This window comes from Melanaphis sacchari, unplaced genomic scaffold (genome assembly GCF_002803265.2).
Source record: "Melanaphis sacchari strain LSU unplaced genomic scaffold, SCAv2.0 Contig8_pilon_pilon, whole genome shotgun sequence".
Lineage (NCBI taxonomy): Eukaryota > Metazoa > Arthropoda > Insecta > Hemiptera > Aphididae > Melanaphis > Melanaphis sacchari.
Genome location: NW_020271635.1, coordinates 5,603,317 through 5,625,390, shown reverse-complemented (window position 1 = coordinate 5,625,390; position 22,074 = coordinate 5,603,317). Strand labels below are relative to the sequence as shown.

Here is a 22,074-nt window from a genome sequence, read left to right as displayed (position 1 = left end):
GAACAGATATCACGTATCATAATAATAGTATGCACCATAATGTATTGTAATGAATAATGATGTGCTCGGAACTTACAGACTTTCCGAAAAAGGGACATGGACGGATAGACGAAACACACATATCCTTTTGCTAATTTCTTAGCATGAAAATACTGTAATATTGTACTATAGGTAATCCTTTAATAGTTTAATTGCATTTATGTGTTGTGGTTATACTATTTCAGTTGAAGATTTAATGTGAAAATGTCAGATTAATGAATATACGTTTGGAGATACACTTAATTTAATATCATAGTAGCATGACTGTTACACTCATAAAAAGCCTACATGTCATGACATGTATAGCATGTATCATTATTGAAATACGCGTCCATAAGCTATTCGTATAATAATTATCAACATGAAAACATTAACCAGTGTTATTTAGTTTTCAATTAATTTATTCTCTTTAAAATACAACCATAAGAATTATCATTCTTTTTTTCAGGAAAATGTGTGTTTAAACGTCATAATATGTGTATATAAATTTAAAATCATTTAAATAAATTGTTTCAAAAATTACTTAGGTTCATAGAACCTAAATGGGAGTGGCCTACTCATTCGGACACGTATATTTCAATTTTATAACCGAGAATCATACTTGAAAAATAAAATTATACGAACTTAAAACATGAATTGAAAAATAAATACACTATTGTTAAACAAATGTGTGAAAATACAAAAAAAGTATAATTTCTTAAAATGGTAGCCTTCAGTACGCATTGACTGTTAACGTTTATGTTTATGATCGATAACCATTCATGTCACTATTGTAATACTAACAATGATACATCGTATTTGTGTTATTTATTTAATCGTTTGTTGGCATTCAAGAACATATACGCCACTTACTAAAATAAAAAACGATGATTTTGGTAAGTATCATAAAATATGAAATAAGTCAATATTTATGTGTCGTTTTGATATGTTATCAAATTGGCTTTCTACTGTTAAATTTTCGTCAGTTTTTATTCTTTATATATTGTTGTACGAACATTGACTATTGTAATGAATTTTGATATCAAGTATGCAAATATATTGTTATGAGTAGGTATTACATATTTAAGTCAAACGTTTTGTAGACAACGACTAATAACGAATTCATGAACTTATAAATGACGTTAACAATTTAGAATTATATGTATAAATTGTGTTTTTTATTTTTTAAATAAAATATACTTTCTTTAGAATGATTAAAATAATCTATGGTATTGATAAAACACTCGTTACAAACCTAAAAGTATAATGATGAGCGTAGAACGATAGTTATGTAAATGTATTTTTTTTACCAATAATATAGTCCATTGTACAAATTTAGTGAAAATAAACATTTTTATTTTTATTTTTGATAAACGTAGTCATGAAATGTAATAATTATCATAACATTCATAACAATTCAATTATATGAAGACAATCTATGATTTATTAAAATACTTTTACAAGTATCATTCTAAACGTCCTGTCGAAAGTAATAATGATAGTAATAATACTATATGATATAATAAGAGCTATGAATCTTGAATCGTAAAGTTATCGATAAAAATACAATATAAATAATAATAATATGTCATATTCATGTATTATTATGATGAATTATAGGTTGAATTGGCTTACATTGTGCTTGGCAGATAATAAACGCTATGCATATAATAATAATTTAACGTCATATAGGTTTTATATTATATTTCAACACAAATAACGAATTTGATCTGTCTCCTTTTATTAACAAGTTATTCAGTGATTTATTTAATATTTAAATTCCTTTCGGAAACCCGTAATACCTTTTGTATAATTATTTATTTTCGTTATTGTAATATTTGCTTGACTAATTTTCACGGCAAATTGACTACAAATAATGTATTATTAAATTAAAATAGTTGAATGAATTTTTTTGTTGCCTTATACTGTACTATAAAAAAATAATAATAACAACTAAACACTCAAATGAAAAATCTATACGAATTAAATGGATGAAAGAATGAGAATAGTGTGTAAAAATAGTTACAATCCATAATATATACCCACCAAAAAAAAAAGGGGTATACAAACAATTATTTATGAAATACGAGAAAGAAATATTGTATAACATATTTAATATACAATAATACTTTTTATATTTTACTTAAAGATGCCAAATTTGATTGGTACCCTTAGTATTTTTGGAAGTTTCAATATGAATAAACTACTGTTTTTCAAAAGTATCGTAAACTTCTCATAATTATACAAGACTTAAAATAACGTATACAAAGTGAAATAGAATTCAATTAAAAGGATACTTTAATGTTTTCTACATTTTGTTAAGTTTGTATTGCATTGCAAACATTTTTGTAAGTTTTTATGTTTAAAAAAGAAAAAAAAATATTAGTTAAATATTTTTATGTAAAAACATTTTATTTATGTATTTCATGGTTTTCACGCGTAAGTATTTAATTAACAGCATCTTTTAGAAAAAATGATATGTTAAATTTGTATTTGATTATAAAGAAATCGTGGACAACGAATATTCTGATTTGGTACTTGAAATAATTTACTAAAACTGTTAATAAAATAAAAAGTAATAAGCTTTTGCAAAAAAAAAAACAAATTTAGTGGTTTTTTTTTTAAAGATACAATTAGTTTAAAACCATAATATATTGTGTAATTAATAAAGGTATAAATGAAGTTCAATCGAAAAGTAAGTCATACAGGCATAATTTAAAAAAAAAATACTTGATAGATTTTAATAAAACTGGACAACAGATTTAAATGAATACATTTGTATTAGATCTTAGTTACAAAATCAATTTAAATTCATAATTTCCAATTCAATTTTTATATTTTTCATACTGCGATACCAATTTTTCAATTTTTTTTTTTTTCCAATGAATTAAGGACATAAAACCGCTTTTGATTTATGTTTTTCGTCTGTACTCTCATTTATTTTGCTTTGATCAAAAACTTTAAAATCGCAAAGGACCAAATCAAGGCAATGATTAATAGATATATTATACTAACTTAAGTAATAAATAAACTTTAGTTCTTGAAACTAAATAATTATATACGAATATGTGTCTTAATTTTTGTAGATATATAATATACAACATTGGTTTATTGAATATTTTGACGGTGATTTAATTTTAATTGCAGAATATTATTATATCAAGTAAACCGTTTCGTTAAGTTATCAGATCCGAAACACGATATTAAATGTTAACAATTGTATTATAATAGTTGTAAATCGATATGAACCATATTATAATAATGCTGTGCACCTTAAAGTAATTATTAACAACTATGATGTTTATTTGGACCAGAGGGCGGTAATGACATATATATGTATCGTTTTATTAAATGATCATTGTCGATAAACAATATCCCGTGTTTGAGCAATAATTACTATATGGTATGTTAATAATTGGTGTAATATTATGGTTAATTTCTTCCGGAACACTCGATCACTCAAACATTTATCATTATCAGAACTGTTCAAAACTACGATCAATCAGTAGTTCCGTACATTTAATTGTAAATATCATTGAATTATACGATATTATAATATAATAATATTATGTGGTTGTATCTATCATTTACCGTGTTTTCACCTCATCAAACCGCAAGAATGATTTTCACTGAAAAAGAAATTAGTTTATTAATTTTACGTTTGAAAAATTTGATAATAAGGTACTGCAGATGTGTTATTATCCGATGGATAAAATATAACACAAATCGAGTATAATACCCATCAAAAACTAATCTAATGATTTATGGATTTAATATTGCACTGTATTCTTGTCACCCATGTTTCTAAAAAATTATCATACTTTACGGTTTACCAACACTTTGACTTATTGGATATTATATTATCTTAGCATAAAATAATAATATAAAGTCACTTGATTATCATGAGATTTTTTTCTGAAAAAAGTGTATCATAATAATATTTTCTATTAACATATTATTTTAAATTGCATTATATGAAAAATTTTAAATTTCAAAATCATTTTTACTTTTTCGTATACAATATCGTATATTTAAATTATAACTAAAAAAATTAAACTATTATTGTTAATCATATCCAAAAGATGTATGCTGTTATCCTGGTCAAAATGTTGGGTTATAATGTTAGTAATTATAGATTAAAAAAATAAAAATAAATAGTCACATGCTTACAATATTTCCAAAACTTCAATTCTCAACAGAACTGTTACAAATAGTTCAAATATTATTTTAACATATATTATAAATATTTTATTTCTTACTTAGATTACCTCAGTTTCCCCGACTATTTAGGTAGTTACATTCCATAAGCATTCAATATTTGTATAACCAAATCGATAGATCATACACCATATGCATCTTAATATAACAACAAAACATTTATTAATCTGATTGTATTAAATATGCTAAGATGACATTATCTTATATAATATTAACGCACAATACTAAATGTTACCTAAAATATTACTTTTATCCGTAAAGCAGTTGAATTATGAGATTAGTTTTTGACGAATATAATACGAGCATATGTCGGTTATAATACGAGAGGGGCGATAACGAAGCAGTGATGTATATTACTGTGTAGATTTTTATATAAATATAGTCACTAAAGTTCATTAGTTTATAAATTATTATTATTATCAGTGAAAATCTAGAAGCAATATTAAAAAATCATCCTATAAACTATATTATAAACAAATAAAATAATTATTTCATTTTATATTTTGTTTATTATTATTATTTTTTTAACTAAATTATTTCAACAATTTTTTACATAATAATATTAAAATATTTTAGTTTACATTTTTTTTTTTTATATATATATATATATAGTGTCATTAATAATTATAAGTTTATTTTTTAAAAATCAAAAATTGGTAAAAGCACTGTGTTTGATGAAGTGCTATTATTTGATTAAGTTTATTTTTTCAAATGGTTTACGTGCCTTTTTGAACCATCAAAATCAAATTTCGAACACAAAGAGACTATCACGATATTTTTCTGTTTTCTTTGAATGCTCTTCTCTGGTTTCCTTTGCGTTTGATTTTATATATTATTTTCTCATATCATTCGGGCTAAACGAATACCATACACCACCATCTGGTTTCACATTTATTTTAGTGTGAATATCGACGATGGAGATTTATTTTTTCCAATATCTTGTTACTTATTCATATACATCGTGTGGAATCATAACAATTATGATATAGGTAGATTATATATGAAATTTTCTTTAGTACTCTTATTCAAAATGTTTTTAACGATTTTTTCAATTTTTTTTTTTTTTGTTTACTAAATTTAATTTGAAGCAAAGTAGGTTCTAATTAAAAGTTGAATTACAAACCTGAAGTGAACACGGTACATACCCAACATTCTCAGTGGAGCTAACTCAATAGTATGATAGCGTGAAATTTCGAAAAATATTAATAACCATTGACGAAAGGTATTCATTGTTTAATCATTTAATCAAAATTTATCAAAATTTCGTAGTGACATCATATCATAATTAACTATTGTTACTTTCAATGTAAATTAATTGATGTCTGTTCTAAATTACAATATTCATTTTATAATACATAATGAATATATTAGACATATTATATACGATAAGTATATATTAAAATTTATTAATAAATTATTGTTATGTACAATAAAGTTTCGGTTAAATTGTTTAAAATATTATAAATCCTTATTTCATTCCATATATTATATTATATTATTAATGAACAATGGAACGATACAATGTAATTAAAATTATTCGAGTATTAATTTTATTTTTTCGTTATAACTTCATTGTATGTATGATATAAGCATCTATTATTATACGCCACAGAATTTCGTTTAAATCATAACGGCACAACGATGATTAATATCATTATTATTATAATTATTGAAGTATTTATACTAATGTCCATGTGAAAGTCGGTATAAGTAAATTTGCCTTATTATCAAACACTTTATAAGTGAAAATATACAGTCTCATCTCTTAAGACATCGATTAAGATAAACTGGGTTATACCACAGAACATATATAATATTACTTAATGTCGATTGGGAATGTATGCGGGGTGCCTTTAGTTGTGAACTACAGTAAGTAACCCGTTCGTTAGTTGATTCCTATGATATTATTTTAATGGGACGTAAACATTACTCAAATAAGCACTACGCAGCTAAAGTTTATTGAGTATAAAAAATTGTATTGAAATAATTTTGAATTGTTTGTTTTGATTGATGTTTAAATAATTATCTAACTATTATATTAAATTATTTATTATTTAAGAAAAATTATACCCAGTTTTAGTGACCTTGGTTTGAATTCAATTTAGTTTTTAATTAATAAATTAGAATTTATGAATGATAATAAAACTGAAATTTCATAAATTTCGTAGGAAAATAACTCACACATACTATGCATTACATAACTACATCGTGCATAATTACATACCTATATGACAATCATATGCAGAATTCGAGTGGCAAGGGGAAAGTTTTAAGTGACATTTTATACGGGAGCGTTATACTGTTTTCTCCCTATTTAACCTCTACCATTTCAGTTTTAGACACGATAAGAAAAAAATATATGATGTATTTCACCAACCTTCTACAAAAAAAAGTTATAAATATTACAGTAGGTATTAAAGTTAGCTCATAAAATATTGTATAAAGTGATAACGCGTTTTGTAAATAAACATAATTTTTTCATGTATGTGCAATAATAATATAACTTTATTTTTAAATTCTTAATTTGATAGCAAACTTTTAAAAGTATACCAGCAACAAAATAATATAATTAATAATGTTTTAGCACTGAATTTACTATGTTCTTATATTGGTTGTGTATTCAATACATTTTGTTAATTACCATTAAACTGTTAATTATAATATTCAATTGATTATATTTTTACACCACACTATTGTGTTTTAAATAATTTAAGAATAATTTTAGATTGATGATACGCTTTTATTCATTGCTGGACAACATTATAAATTATTATTACTATACGTAAGTAAGCATACTGTATTATATTATTTCATCGTGAAAATCTTTCGATAATTTTTTTGCATTTTACACCATCATTCTTTTCACACGTATAAACTCTATCAGAGCTGTTTTACATTTCATCAATTTCATCTCGGGTTTGAACATATTCTTTTGAACATGATAAAAATGCCTTCTATTATATTTCTTTTGATATTCAGCTTTCTTTGCATAACGTACACGTCATCTTTACAGCGCCGCTAAAACTACATTATTGAAATAATATCACTTAAAAATATTGAAAGCTATTGATATGCATATTAATAGATAGCTTTAATTTAATCAATCAATAACAATTAATAAAAAATATTGATATATTTTCTTACAAAATATTAAATAGTTTCTGCATAATTTAATACATAGATCTATTAGTTAATTCAAAAAAAAAAAAAAGTAATAATACATAATTAAGATGAGGAATGCAATTTAATATAATATTTCTAAATTTCTTTTGTAGTATAGTTTAGTTTTATTTTAACCGTTTCATTTTCAATATTCTAGAATTAAAGAATATAATATTTAAATATAACGTCATAGAATGATTTGTTAGAACATCATTATTAACAGACAATTAAAATTGTTATTTAATTTCAAAAATACACACATGTTGTTAGTAGGTAATTCAATTCAACGTACATTATATAATGTTATATACTTTTGGTATAGAATATTGTAGTACAAATATTATGTTACATTGTTGAAATAATCGCAACGAAAATATAATAAATACAAAGCAATTACAACGACAATGACTTGTTGTTCTATTAAGTTTCCACAGTTTTCGGAAATAAAAAGTATTTTAATAAGCTGGCGTAAAATAACAAAACAACTTTATATATATTTATATACATGAAATCTTAAATAATGACCTTATGTGCATACATTTTTTCGAAATTAAATTATAAAATATTTAATTGAAAATATATAATATAGTTTATAAGTTATAACTTACAACTTTACCGTAAATATGATTTAACAATGTCCATATTATAAACACGTTACAAAATTATATGTCTTAATACACACATATAGTTTAGGGTGCCCGTTATTTTTGAAGAATTATATTAAAGTCGTATTGTAGTATGCACAATAATACAAGTTATTTTTTTCGGCAACTTGGACAACTTAAATTGCATACAGATCGGTAAGCATGACGATTTTGTTATATTATGTAACTATGACGTATGCCATTGCAGTACGTGTAAATACATGATTTAAATTCAGTTAAAAAATTTAAAAAAAAATATTTAACTTCACTAATTTATTAGGTATTGAGGACATTTTATATTTTTATACTTACTTAATTTTTATTAAATAAGAATCTTTTGTGGTTAATCATGATCAATAATATAATTTATGTACTTATAGCAGAGATGGGATTAAACATAAATTCGTTATTTATTGAGAAGTTTTACAATTAAAACGTAATTTAAGACCAAATAATTTGGTTTTACTTTATCCACTTCTAAATCGTTATGTAACATAAGTACGGTGGCGGATATTTATTTTATATTTGAAATTAAATAATTGTTCTTCAAGAACATACTTGTGTTTTTAGGGACCATGAAGCTATGTCCTCCTAATAAATTTGATACACACGACAATAGCATATCAACATTTTGGAGTGTCCATTCACTAAAAGACACACATTACGGTGTAATAAATGTTTAAAGCTTTTTATAAAAGTTTTTTATTTTTAAATTTAATTTTTACTTAAACATCACAAGCAAGCCGAGTTACAATATGCGTACGTGCGTATAATAGGTACTGTACGCGTTTAATTAAAAACGATTTATCAACACCTGCACGTCGTTGTAGTTTTATAGGGCACAGTATTCTAAATAATGATAATAATAACATTATTATTTATTATTATTACTATTATTGTTATCATTATTATTGTAGCGTGTTAAAATACCGTTTAAAAGATATAATGTGAACGGAATATTATTTATTACGCTGCCGAATGTCGTATGATTCTCAAATTTTGTTTATTGTATAAGAATTATTATTACCATCATTATAATAATATTGTACACACATACGTATAATGTATGTACGCGTATTATAATGATACATTGTTCGTTCTGTACCTTTGCTATACTGTATTATAATAATATAATATATGGCTTCTGCATACGTCACGAATTATAACACACGGTTTACACTATAATATTGGGTACGTCCATTAAAGACCGTTTTATTTTAGATTTTAAGCAGAACGAGTTTTGTAGATAAAAAAATTATTTCCAGTAGAAAATATGATAAATATGCTCCGATCGTCAACTTCTAGGTACTTTCTGGTAACTAATCTGTTTTAATTCGTATCTTGGTGAATAAAAATGTAGAAATATCTTAGTAACTTTTATAATCAAAAAAAAAAAAACAAAAAACAAACATTTGTTATAAATAAATATTGTTATTCAAATTAGTTCTAGATTATTTTTTAATAACCACGATTACCAAATTATTAAATAGTTTATGCTCGGATTCGTTTCTAATAGTATACAATGATTCATTATTGTTTTCAAATTTAATATATTGATTACAGTGACTTGCTCTCCCGAACCCCGCCACCAAACTAGATGCATATTATTATAATATTCACAACGACTACGAAATCCTCGCATAACTCTATTAGCGTCTTTAAACCAAACGACGACCACGAGAGTTAACCGATAATAATAACTTTTTCGATGACTGTTCAAATACCACGTGACTTCGATATGTTGGTATCTATAAAGCATAAATCCCCAGTCTTCATGACATACGGTAACGTTTCCACGGAAACGCTCATCTCTAACATCACAGAACTATTTGTACTATAATTGTACATAGTTTGGTCAAATTGTTTGAGAGGAAAGAGACTTTGTACTATTTTTTTTTCTCTAGCATACTCTTGTTATATTTTATTGAAAAGGCGGAAGTGGATATGTTATTTTTACAAATTATTTCTGAAACATATGTTCAATATTCATATAATACCTTTTATACCAATACCATTAAATTTATTATATTTAATAAATTGATTAACATTCATAAAATTATAATTTTTATAATTTATTAGTTGAGCTGAATTTAACGAACAGTATTAATCTATAACAGCCTCCTGTTTTAGTTATACGCATGACAACTTACAAACAGTGATAAACTTCCAATGATTTTTGAGATATGTAGATACATGAATTAGTTATACCTATAAAAAATTCTAAAATTGTTAGAACTGGTTCTAAAATTGTTTAACTTTTATAAAAACAAAATATTATATTTCTATCTTAATTCGTGTTTAGTCAAATAAAAAATATAATTTAAATCATCTCAAACATAGTACCTACTTTATAATATGATGAGATGTAGCATGGTAATTTAAAAAATTATCGATTAGAAAAAATGGGTTATTGACAGAGACAAACACGGAGAGAAATTCTGCACTATATCTATATATTTTATTATTTACAGTCAATCGATTTCGAGCAAATGCAAATCATTTCGACTCACTACGTCCCAGTTGGATTGGAAAGTTACTCTCGGTAAATAATTGCATTTCACGTAGATCAGGGAATAACAATATTTATTCATTTTTTTTCGGAAAATCACACGTGTGGGCGTGACCTAACGACCTATAGATATTATAATATATTTTTTTTTTTCTGTCATAATTTTATGACATTTTTTAAACAGCCGTTATTCAACGTACACAAATTTTATTTTTTCATATGTTTTTATTTAAAAATAAATATTCATCCCTAGATTTAACGGTTGATTTGGTCGAATATTATTGCGATTATTCAGATTATATTTCTGATAACTTCGTGAACGTCTGTTAAATACGTATCCATTTAAAATAATATTGGCGGAGAATGAAAGTCGTTTTTCGGACGCGAAGTTATTATCATAAATTGCTTTTAGGTTTAGTGCCGTAATACGTCTTTGATATTATTATTATTATACTCGTTCGAGCAATTCACTATTAATTCAAGGTTTAGTGTTTATTAAATCATACTTAGACGTGATTAATTTCTAATCAAGAAATAATTTTCAAATAAATTTGCATAGATTTTACCGACGTATAATTTATTATACATTGTAAGTCACTAGAACAAATTGAATAGTTAATCGTCGGAATAATTCAAATTTATGTTGTAATACATGAAAAAAATACCCACGTGCAGCACTCTTTTTTTCTGAAAATCCTGTTAAAATATGTATTTTGTCACTGTGATGTACAAGAAAAAATATGATTTTGAAAAATATTATTTTTTCCGGTCAACAATCGAGGAGCTGAGACTTTTACTTTTGTCATATCATAATAATGTTATATAATACTTACTTTAATTATATGTATTATAATGACGTGACAGGCATATGTGCTGAACGTCATCGGTTGTAACAGTGTCACTGGTATTCACAATAACAGTATATTATTAGCGCGCATGTGCTGTTATAACAATAATTAATATTAAAGAATAAAAAAAAGCTCGATTATTGGAACAAATCCAAAGCTTTATAATATTTTTTGCTCTGTTTAATTCATAAACCTACTATGTATGTCTTCCTGAAAAAATAATGCGCTCAAATAAGCTCATATTGCATGTTGTTATTCATCGATTGATCGACAAAAAATTGGAAAATATCATAAGAAAGTATTTGTCAGTAATCCGATGAAAAACGAGTGTATAGTTTTATAAGAGATACTTACGTGGTTTATTGTTTTGTTAAAATATTTTTCTCATCATATTACTTCAGAAAAAATCTAGTTGATTTGACGTTTTGTGTCATAATTATTGTCAATATAGTACACTACATGTGATTATACGCTTTTTAAGATACAATTTCAAAAAAATTAATTTTATAAATTTTATCGGAAAGCCATTGGTTATATTTATGTGTATATCACAACTACACACACAGACATAGTAATATTGTAATGTATAAGTTGTCTTGTATTTTGTGACCCACGTGACCGCGTATAATACACGTTTGTTGCGGTTTATACTTTCCTAAGAGTTAAGACTTCCGTAACCATATAATTTACCACTCCCTCCTCACAATTATATTATAATATTGTATTCTAATTGTATGAAGAAAATATTATAATATCTTAGAATATTGAATTTATTTAAAAATCAAAAATAAATCATTAGTTAAAATTGTTTTAATATCTAGTTATATATTTCTATAAGTACTTATAGAGCGATAGTGAATTTAAAAAAAATATTTTTACTTTATATTAAACAAAGACACATAGATACATAACACGCAATGTAGAATTTTAAGAACATATAAATCAATAAATATACTTTTATGGTTATAGCTAGGTACTTGAAATTTCTCCATCGAAATTATTTAAAATTCAGAACTCAATCTTAAATAATTTTTTTATGGTTTTATACAGCTCAAAAATAGTTAAAATATTTTGAAAATTATACTATGTGTAGGAAATGATAATATTTTATAAATATTTGAAGTATCTACCATTATTCGTTTTTGTATTACATCGAAAAATCAAATTTTATTTTTTCAATACTGATTTTGTGAAAAAAGTTTAATTTTGTTCGTACTAGAAATTTTTTACTTGAACTTTTCGAACTTTTAACTTAATTTATCAGTTCATTTTAATTAAGCACAAAAAAAAAGTGTGTTGTCACTGCGATATAAGGGTTATAACATATGGAATAAAAATAATATTCTAGGGTATAAAATATTTTGAAAAACATAAATTATACAACACACATTTTGGTATTGAATAGTAGTATGAATATCGAAGTTGATTTTACTTTAGATGTTTGGAATGTTCGAGTTTGAAGTATTTGATTTAGAGTGGGTACTTATTAATTTCCCACGAACTTGTTTTGAATTGTCTCACGAAGTAGAAGCGGTATCCGAAAGTTGGTTCAAGAACCCATCCTTATAATAATAATAATAATAATAATAACAATAATAAATTCTTATATTATATTATAATTATGTACCACGCTTTTGTAATTATTATTATTGTGAATTCTATTTTAAAATATATTATAATACCATATTATATTAACAGTTGTTATTGTTTTGAACAACAGGCGCAACAGGAGAAGAACACGCATGCGCCGCGCCGAACACACGCCGACCGGCCGTCGTCCGGTTGACGCGTAATCGGATCGCGGACGACGGACCGGCCACGGCGTCGGACACAATGCTGCGGCGGACGTGACCGCGGAAGGCGTCACCGCGGTGGACGCGGCGCACGCGCACGGTGTACACCAGCAATAGCGGCCGCGGTGGTGTGGCCGACGGCGTCGCGGTGGTGATCGGCAACGACACCGCGGCCGGGCCCACGTCACCGCTGCTGCAGACGGCCACGCCGCCGACGCCGCCGCTGATCGTCGGTCAAACAAACGTCACCGGCGGTGGCGGTAGCGGCGGCGGCGGCGGCGGAGGCGGTGAGGGCCCGTTGTACGACGGCTACTGGTGGTGGGCCCTGCTGGCCGTGTTCCTGGTGCTGGCCACGGCCGCCGGCAACATACTCGTGTGCCTCGCCATCGCGTGGGAACGCCGCCTGCAGAACGTCACCAATTACTTCCTCATGTCGCTGGCCGTCACCGATCTCATGGTCGCCGTGCTCGTCATGCCCGTCGGCATACTCACGCTGGTCAAAGGTACGTGGCCCACGGGCGTAATTAAACTTGTAGCATTTGGTGGGTGTGTTCGTGTGCATATAGTTACGACTTGCGATTCCGGAAAATCAAAGTTTAACGTCGAGTTTAGCAAATACGTATATCATCATTTCAAATGAAACTTACGTTTTTGAAATATTTTACGTGGTCTTATAATTCGTTTATAAAGCAACATTTTTGAACAAAAATCTAAGTTGTTTACATTTTTTTATCGTTATCGATATCGTTTTTTTTTTTTTTTAAGTGTTTTACTATTTCAAATAATAATTAGATTTTTAATTTCATATATTTGAAAACAAAAAAAAAAATAAATATTCTTATGTAATATTATATCATTTGAATTATTTTGATCGATGGAAATCAAATTTTGGACATTATGCTTGTTAGTTATAACGTTATAATATGTATTCAAAATTTTTATCGGAGTCAAATAGATGTCCAAAATTTTTTTTTTTTTTTTGGGGGGGGGAGTATATGCCTTTCTCCATGTGGTGTCATAACTGGAACGAAAATTAACCCAAAACTGATTTATTTAATCGAGGAATCTGTTTAAATCCCCAAAATTATGACAATAGATTACCGTCACTATGTTATCTATACTTCACATCATCATCATCGCAGTGTAGTTATGATATCTGCGCATAGTTCATCGTGTATATACATGAATCAAACTTAGTTTCATCAATAAAGATATACTTGAATTTTTATAAATTAACATGATATGTAAAAAAAAAACGTTTAATTTAATGTTTTATCTTTTATACACCGTAAAATCAAAAAAATACTTTTTTCAAAAACTTAGAAAGTGATTAAAAAAAAAAGTAGCTTCGTAATTACGTATTTTGTGACGTTTCAACTGTATCAAACTCAATGTAAGAAAATAAAATCTTTTCTTCACTGGTAACTACAAGAAAAAAAAACTGTATAAGAAGAAGCGGACATCAATTGTTTAAAACTTTTAAATTATAATAATAGCTTTGAAATACCTATATTATTTATCAGCCCTTCAAAAGAAAATATGGCAAATTAGATTATAAAATCGTAAAAACGGTGGCATAATCACTTCTGCTAAAAGCGTTTTCCGTCGTTTATAAAATACGCAAATGTCAATAAGTCATAAAAATTGTAAGTTGGCCAAACAAAATATTATTACATGTAACCAGCTGCAGTATGTAATTTTGGTTTCTACAAACATATTTACGTCTTCACGGTCGTCCGTGAATTATGGATCGAAGGACGCCACAGACGTGCAGTTTATTACGTGCTTTCCTATATGAGGGAAACCATTAACAAGTTCAAAAAGTTAATGTTATAACTTTTTAATGTAACAAGTTTGTTTATTTTTCCAGTTTTTCATGTAACTTCATAAAGTTATTTATTTATTTTTATTTTTTGTAAGCTTTCTAGTTGAAGTGACATTAATTTTCACCTGATTAATATCAAACTGAATAAGTATAGTATTTCCGTAATGAAAATAAATTAATGATAACCACCAAACACACCTTTTGTTCAATGTTAAAATGAATTATAACGTTTTAAGGTGAAAACTTATACTAAGTTTTAATTTTATCTAAACTCAGTTAATAATAAAAAATAGGATTAAACTCAAACTTTAGATTTATTTTGTTATTTTAGTTTTAAAGCATTGAAATTTTTCAGACTTGGAGTTGTTTTCATACAATTGAAAAGTTATCAAAAAAAGAACAAGTTAAAATTATTATAAATCATTTTTATTGTTACTATGTTTATTATTAGAATAATTAACTATTTGAGGTTTAATATCAATAGTTCATAAATGTATAAAATGTATTCTTTACTTGACAATAATGAATCCATTACGATGGATTTTAGCTTAAAATAACCGGAATAATAGGTTTTGTTTGTTGTTTAAGCAAACTTACCTCTCTTATTTTTAATTTATATCATTTTCATTGTTTACCTTTCAGACTAAAATTAAACTGTCCGTATAATAAACTGCATAAAGTACTACCTATTTAATTTCGGTTTGGTTTATGTTTCCGGATTGGTGTTATGGGTGGGGACAATGTTAGAACAAAATATAAATATAAAACTAAAGAAACTGAGTCGAGATATTATAATGATATAATATTCATTATCTAAATTTATACTATTCTTGTAAAATAGTAATAATATTATTATAAATATTATTATACACTTGATATTATTATTTTTAAAGTTTTATAGTTTTACTAAAATAATTACTATACTCAATACCATAGGTACAAATTGAGAATGGAATTTTCATTTTAAAAGAATATGCGTTTATATAATATACAAAAACAAAATATTCACAAGTTCTACAAATTTAAGTATTTAAGAGTATGGTCTTATTTATATTTATCAATTTCAAAATAAAAATAAAAACAAAATTGTGATAAATGCACAAAATACGTGGATTAGTAAATTCGATTAATAATGGTGCACATATACCTATGAAAAAATGAGTACGTCTCCGGATACAGAAATTCAGGCTGATACCCTAACACTAACACCTCATCGCAATTATTTTACTTTATACTCGTAGGTAGTATTGATGATGACAAGAAACTGAATCGTGCATTACATAATATTATGTTAAGTTTACTGCTGCAACTGTAGCAATAATAACTTTGCAAAAAACAAAGCTAACATAATGTAAATAGTATTAGGCTCACAAAGAATTCACCAATAATAATAATACTTAAACGAATTGAACATCTCTTTAGTCATACAAGTGAATAGTAGTTCAAAGTGGTATTTCTGTATTATTTTATGCAAGTTGATGCAGTATAATTTCTATCCACCCATAACAATGATAACTTGAAAAATTTCAACACATTTTTACAAGCTAAAAAAAAATCAATAAACTGAAAATATCCTGTTAGCAAATAGATTTATTTAAATTTTTTTGAATAGATGATGATGTTAAAAAAATAAAAAAAAAAAAAAAAAAATAGAAAAAAACACAATATTATTATTTATTATAATTTATAACATTAATTTTTAAATTTATAATGTTTAGCGTTTGTAATAAATATTAAGCAAGCAAGCGTGTATTATTATAACAAAATTATTTATTACTATAATTTGACGTAATTTTTAAAAAAAATAGCTTGACAAATATTGAAATACAGTTAAATTACGATGACCAATCCATGGCATAGCGATTAGCGAGAAACACCTCTGTAATAATAATTGATAATATTAATATATATCAAGGTCATAAATAACACGTTAAACAGTTAATTGTATATATGTGTTTATAATATTTTGTCGGTATTTAATAGCAATATTAACATTTAAATGTACATCGAATATTGTATCATGACTGAATAAATTAACGCATCCATAATTACATGGATGATATTGTCCACCATTTATTACGGTTCTATCCCAGTGACCCAGAGAGAAGTGTGATATTATATTGTTATTATATTTTATAATTTATACGGAATAACTTTTTTTTATTTTTAAACTTTAACTACAATTTTAATAGACACTCATGTAATATACAATGGGATTATTTTACGGGTGAATACAAATTTTCTCGAAAATTATTATTCTTTTTGAAAACAATTTTTTTTTATAAATAATTTGAAAATTTTACGAATTGCAAGGTTAATGTTAAATAATTTATATTTTTTTTATTTTTTATAGTTTTCATTTTTTTTTTTTTTAAGTTTTTACTTATTTCATATTTGAATGACAGTTAACGTTGATAATTTAATATTCTGTAAATTTAAATGCCTGTAAATTGAATTTTGAACGAGTTTGTTAACTATAATATTGAAGAAAAATAATTAAAATTTTATTTAGATAAGATATTTTTTTTTTCATATTGATTCATTGAAACGACCTTAAAGGTTTTTATCAAAGTCTTTGCATTTGGGAAAGGTAGAGTATAATATCTAGTACACTGCTACTCCCTTCTCTAAAAATATAATTTTCACTTATGTGAATGTCACTTTAAGTGAAGTGAGTTCGACGGGGCAGGGTGGAACAGTCTGAACGATGGCTGAGGGAAAGAAGACAAAGTAGTATTTTTATTTACTGTGCCAAGTTCGAACCAATGACCGTGTGCATCATGGTCAGCTGTGTAACCATTGCACTCTATACTGCCCACAATCTAGATAAGATATATAAATAATAATTGTATATACGTTATTTTTAGATATAATAACGATAATCTCACTTTTATCTAGAAATATGATTTAAAAAGTAAAGTTTTATTGGATTTGAATATTACATTAATAAATAATGAAAATAAATTAAAATAATTAGGAAAAAATATAAATTTTAAGTTTTTATAGCACACATGGCTTTAGATCATTTTAATAAAGTTATACATGAGTGACTTTTAATATTATTAATTGTTAATATCTTCAAATTCAAAATTAATTACTGTAGAACTTAAAGACCTTACAATCTTAAATGTCTTCAAATCGTCCAAAATCTAAAAATTTAACACCGTCAGTATAGTATTAAATCTTGTATATGACGTATATTTAAAACATTTTAAGACGTATCAATAATTTTGTGGAATTAAAAAAAAATTATTTTTTTTTTTTTTTATTTTACACGATATATATACAATCTGTACAATTTTGCAAAAAAAAAAAAAATAATAACAAAATACGATTTGGATGATTTCTTTTTTGTAAATTCATTTTTTAATTTTTTTCCTAAAATGTACCAAATTCAAGAAATTTCGAATCACAAGTGACATCTAAATATAATTTATTAGCAGAAAATGGGTATACGTGTATCAATTTCATTATAATAGAAAAATTTTAATAAAAAAAGAATAAAAATACTTCAAAAATATCCTGTTGACACAGCTAAATTTAGTGAGGGTTAAGCGTAATAATATTAAATAGATATCGTTTTTTTGATACTTCCGTATCAATTTTCTGGTATAATATAGCACGAGATCTCCACATAACTCCAGGTTAGGATTTTACCTATGTAAAATTGATCTTCTATAATTTTCTCAAAATCATTTAAAGTTGTTATTTACAATGTAATAATGATAAGAGGCAATCTCAAAGTGTACGAAAAATCCAGAAACATCTCATAGCATTAATAATATTGTATTATACCACACACTTCAGTGCATCATTGTTCTTTACACATTTTTTTTTCATTCTATACACTCCGTGATCTCTGAATATATGAGCGTGTGTCCCATAAGGGATTTATTTTAGCCAAACGTGTACCGCATTTCATACATTCCGACAGTGTGTTATAAATTCTCTAAAAAAAAACATAAATTTTATGAGGGAGGTAAGGTCGCGAAATACCCACGCGGTGTTTACTATATACGCATTTGTTTGTGTCACTTGTGTAATATATATTATAATAATGATAAAGTGTAACAAATTTTGCTAAGCGATCTTGTGCAAATATAGCTGCACACCAATGTAGAAATTTTCTCTGTCGTCGACGTGATATCCAATAAAATAAAATGTTATAATCATTATAATCTGAACTAAGGATGTTTAATGTTTTTTTCTAATTTATGTAAATAGTGTTAGTAGAACTGTCTCTCTCACTCATAACCATTATCTTGGTTCTGGTACACAGTTAAATTCATAGGTAAGGAAATTGCATCAATCTTAGTCTAAATACACGTCACCACCAATAATATACGAAACCAATATCATAGTTCCAAAAAACCATCTCTATAAGCCATCTGACATATTATAGAGTAGCCACCACACTTTGTGATTTTAACAGACTTAAAAATTAACGTCACCATATTTCAATAAAAATATCCTAAAACTATTCATTCCTGGAAAAAATATTCTAGATGAAAATTCTTTAAAAAAATTAAAATTACAATAATAATACAAACAAATTATTTTGCATTTTCTTAAACTTAAATATTCATTTTTTTCTATTTAAATGAATTGCTGTGCAATAACATACTATATCAATAGTTATCAAATAAAAAGTTAAATTTAAATGAATTTAAGATTAAATTTTTCTAAAAAATATTTACATTTAAAAAAAGTTAATTAAACAAATTGTATGCAATTAGCTCTTGATATATGCTACCATTATTAAAAATAACGATTAACACACATAACTTAAAATCACAAGTTTTATGATAAAAATTTCTATTTTGAATAAATAATTACGAGAGCTGTTTTGTATAGAACATTATTCTTGAGATACCTATCAAGTGAATTTTTACTAAGATATTTTGAAGTGTCGTCGTATGGCTTATACATCTAAAAATAGGCATACAGTTTTATGTATATAATATTATATTGTTATTATAGCGTATGATATAATAAACACGTATTGTGAAGCCGTGAAATTCGATCACGAAAAAGGCCATAAAAAATTAATCAACACCGCAACTCCCTTGTTTTAGCACTTTTGGTGATGAAAGTCTTGTCTCACACGGTGTTCACGTTTCCATCGCTACAACCATATTCTAAAAATTAAAAAAAAAAGTATATATATATATATAACATAATCATTTCAATTATTCAAGCTGATTTTTTACTTTATTTTACTCGTTAATCTTTACGTCAAACAACTGATAATAATGATTTCAATAGAATATCACATTCAATACTTGCAAAACGTAGATTACCCTACAGGCAGTTGCTGTGTAGATTTCAAATCACGAAGTGGTATAACTTTGAATTTCATCGAGAGTTTTCTCTATTTATTCGCGCTTCTGTATCATAATTTACTATATTAATCATCTTGATAATATTTAAACAGCGCGATAGCGAAGATTGTGTAATTTATAGTTTGAATTTGTAGTAGTTGATAAGAATACATTTGTCTAACCTAGATAATGTTTAGTTCAGTTATCTTTTTCACCTCCCACTCCATTTAAGTTGCATAATTTTCATGTCATCTAGGATCTGTTCAATAATATATTTATTTCAAAATTTACTATAGAAATAAAAATGCATTCATCTAATAACAAAGTATCATAATTAGATTGATTAAAATGATAAATTTTAATAATATATAATACAAAATAAATTTTATATTCTATAGGACATAGGTATTGCATTGTATTGTACTATTTTAGAACACTACCGCGATAATAACCTCTAAAGCATATGCGTTTATAAAAATATTACCTTAAGTAGATGTAAAAAGATATTTACTGAATGGAGTTATAATTAAAAAATGTTGTAAACAAATAATTACGATTCATCGGTAATTAATATAAAAAATGTAATTTGTATTTTATTTATAACTTTGTTTTATAAAACTGAATACCACTTGTAATGTTTGTTACAAAGTATAATTATTTTAATAAAACTTAAAGAGTCATGAATTTGATTTATTTACTTTGAAATATTTAATTTGTGGGTATTTAAATATGTGCTATATCTATGTCCTTAACGTTAGTGTGGAGTTAATAATAATTGATAACAACACGCGATCATTGGATTATTAAAATAATAAAACAAATTGTACGATAAATTACCATATTTACTGATGTAAATGGCTTATGTTAATTAAATAGTTATTTTGAATAGCATTTAAATATTTGCTAGTAAAAAAAAAAAAAGAAAAAAAAATGTTTAAATAAATGTAATACAGTGACAACATTTATTGCATGTTACAATGTACGTATTATTAAAATATTAAATTTACAAATATAATTATTTTATTTTATTATTATTGATATGATTATATGCTGTATGATAAAATTATGTATTAATAATGTCTAATTAATCAAATTAAGGAAATATTTTTGTACATAGAAAATTTTAAATATTAACACAAGTATTTTATAAACTTTAAAAATATAAATTATTTCTTACAAATTATTTTTTCGAATTTTGTATTCATTCAATAGTATATTAATATTGTACAAATATGAACATTAAAACTTTAATAATGCAATTGAAACAGGTGTTCTAAAATTAAAATTGAAATATAAAAAATATGTATAAAAAGAAGCACTAGAATGACAGATACATTTTATTAAAAAAATAATTCAATTTATTTTTTTTTTTGCACTTATTACAATATTATTTAATACTATAAAATTGTATAACAAATTTACATAAATAATAACGAACACCTATGGTACCTATTTTGAATAATTAAATTCATAATACAATTATTTATTATCATATTGTTCCTTATATTTTTAATATAATGTATTATATTCTGTAGTTCTCAAATAATATTAAAATTGAAACCCATCACAGGTATATCACCAGAGTATTTTCTAATTATTACTATTGTGTATCCTAACATATTACTTTTGCGTTGCATGGTATATTTTTATATATTATTACGATCCAATGTAAGTACCTAATCGGAAATCTCGTAAGAAATTGTATGTTTTTAATATATATATATTTTTTTTTTCTG

General features: G+C 25.6%; 1 protein-coding gene across 1 annotated transcript in view; it reads left to right on the top strand.

The window, feature by feature from the left end:
* Positions 1 to 12,836: 12,836 nt before the first annotated feature.
* LOC112602495 (5-hydroxytryptamine receptor 2B-like) overlaps positions 12,837 to 22,074 on the top strand; it is a 133,341-nt gene continuing 124,103 nt past the window's right edge. Inside the window, exons 1-2 of the mRNA XM_025350585.1 lie at positions 12,837 to 12,932; positions 13,260 to 13,695. Of these exons, the coding sequence (XP_025206370.1) occupies positions 12,837 to 12,932; positions 13,260 to 13,695 (532 nt within the window). The remainder of the gene's footprint in view (positions 12,933 to 13,259; positions 13,696 to 22,074) is intronic.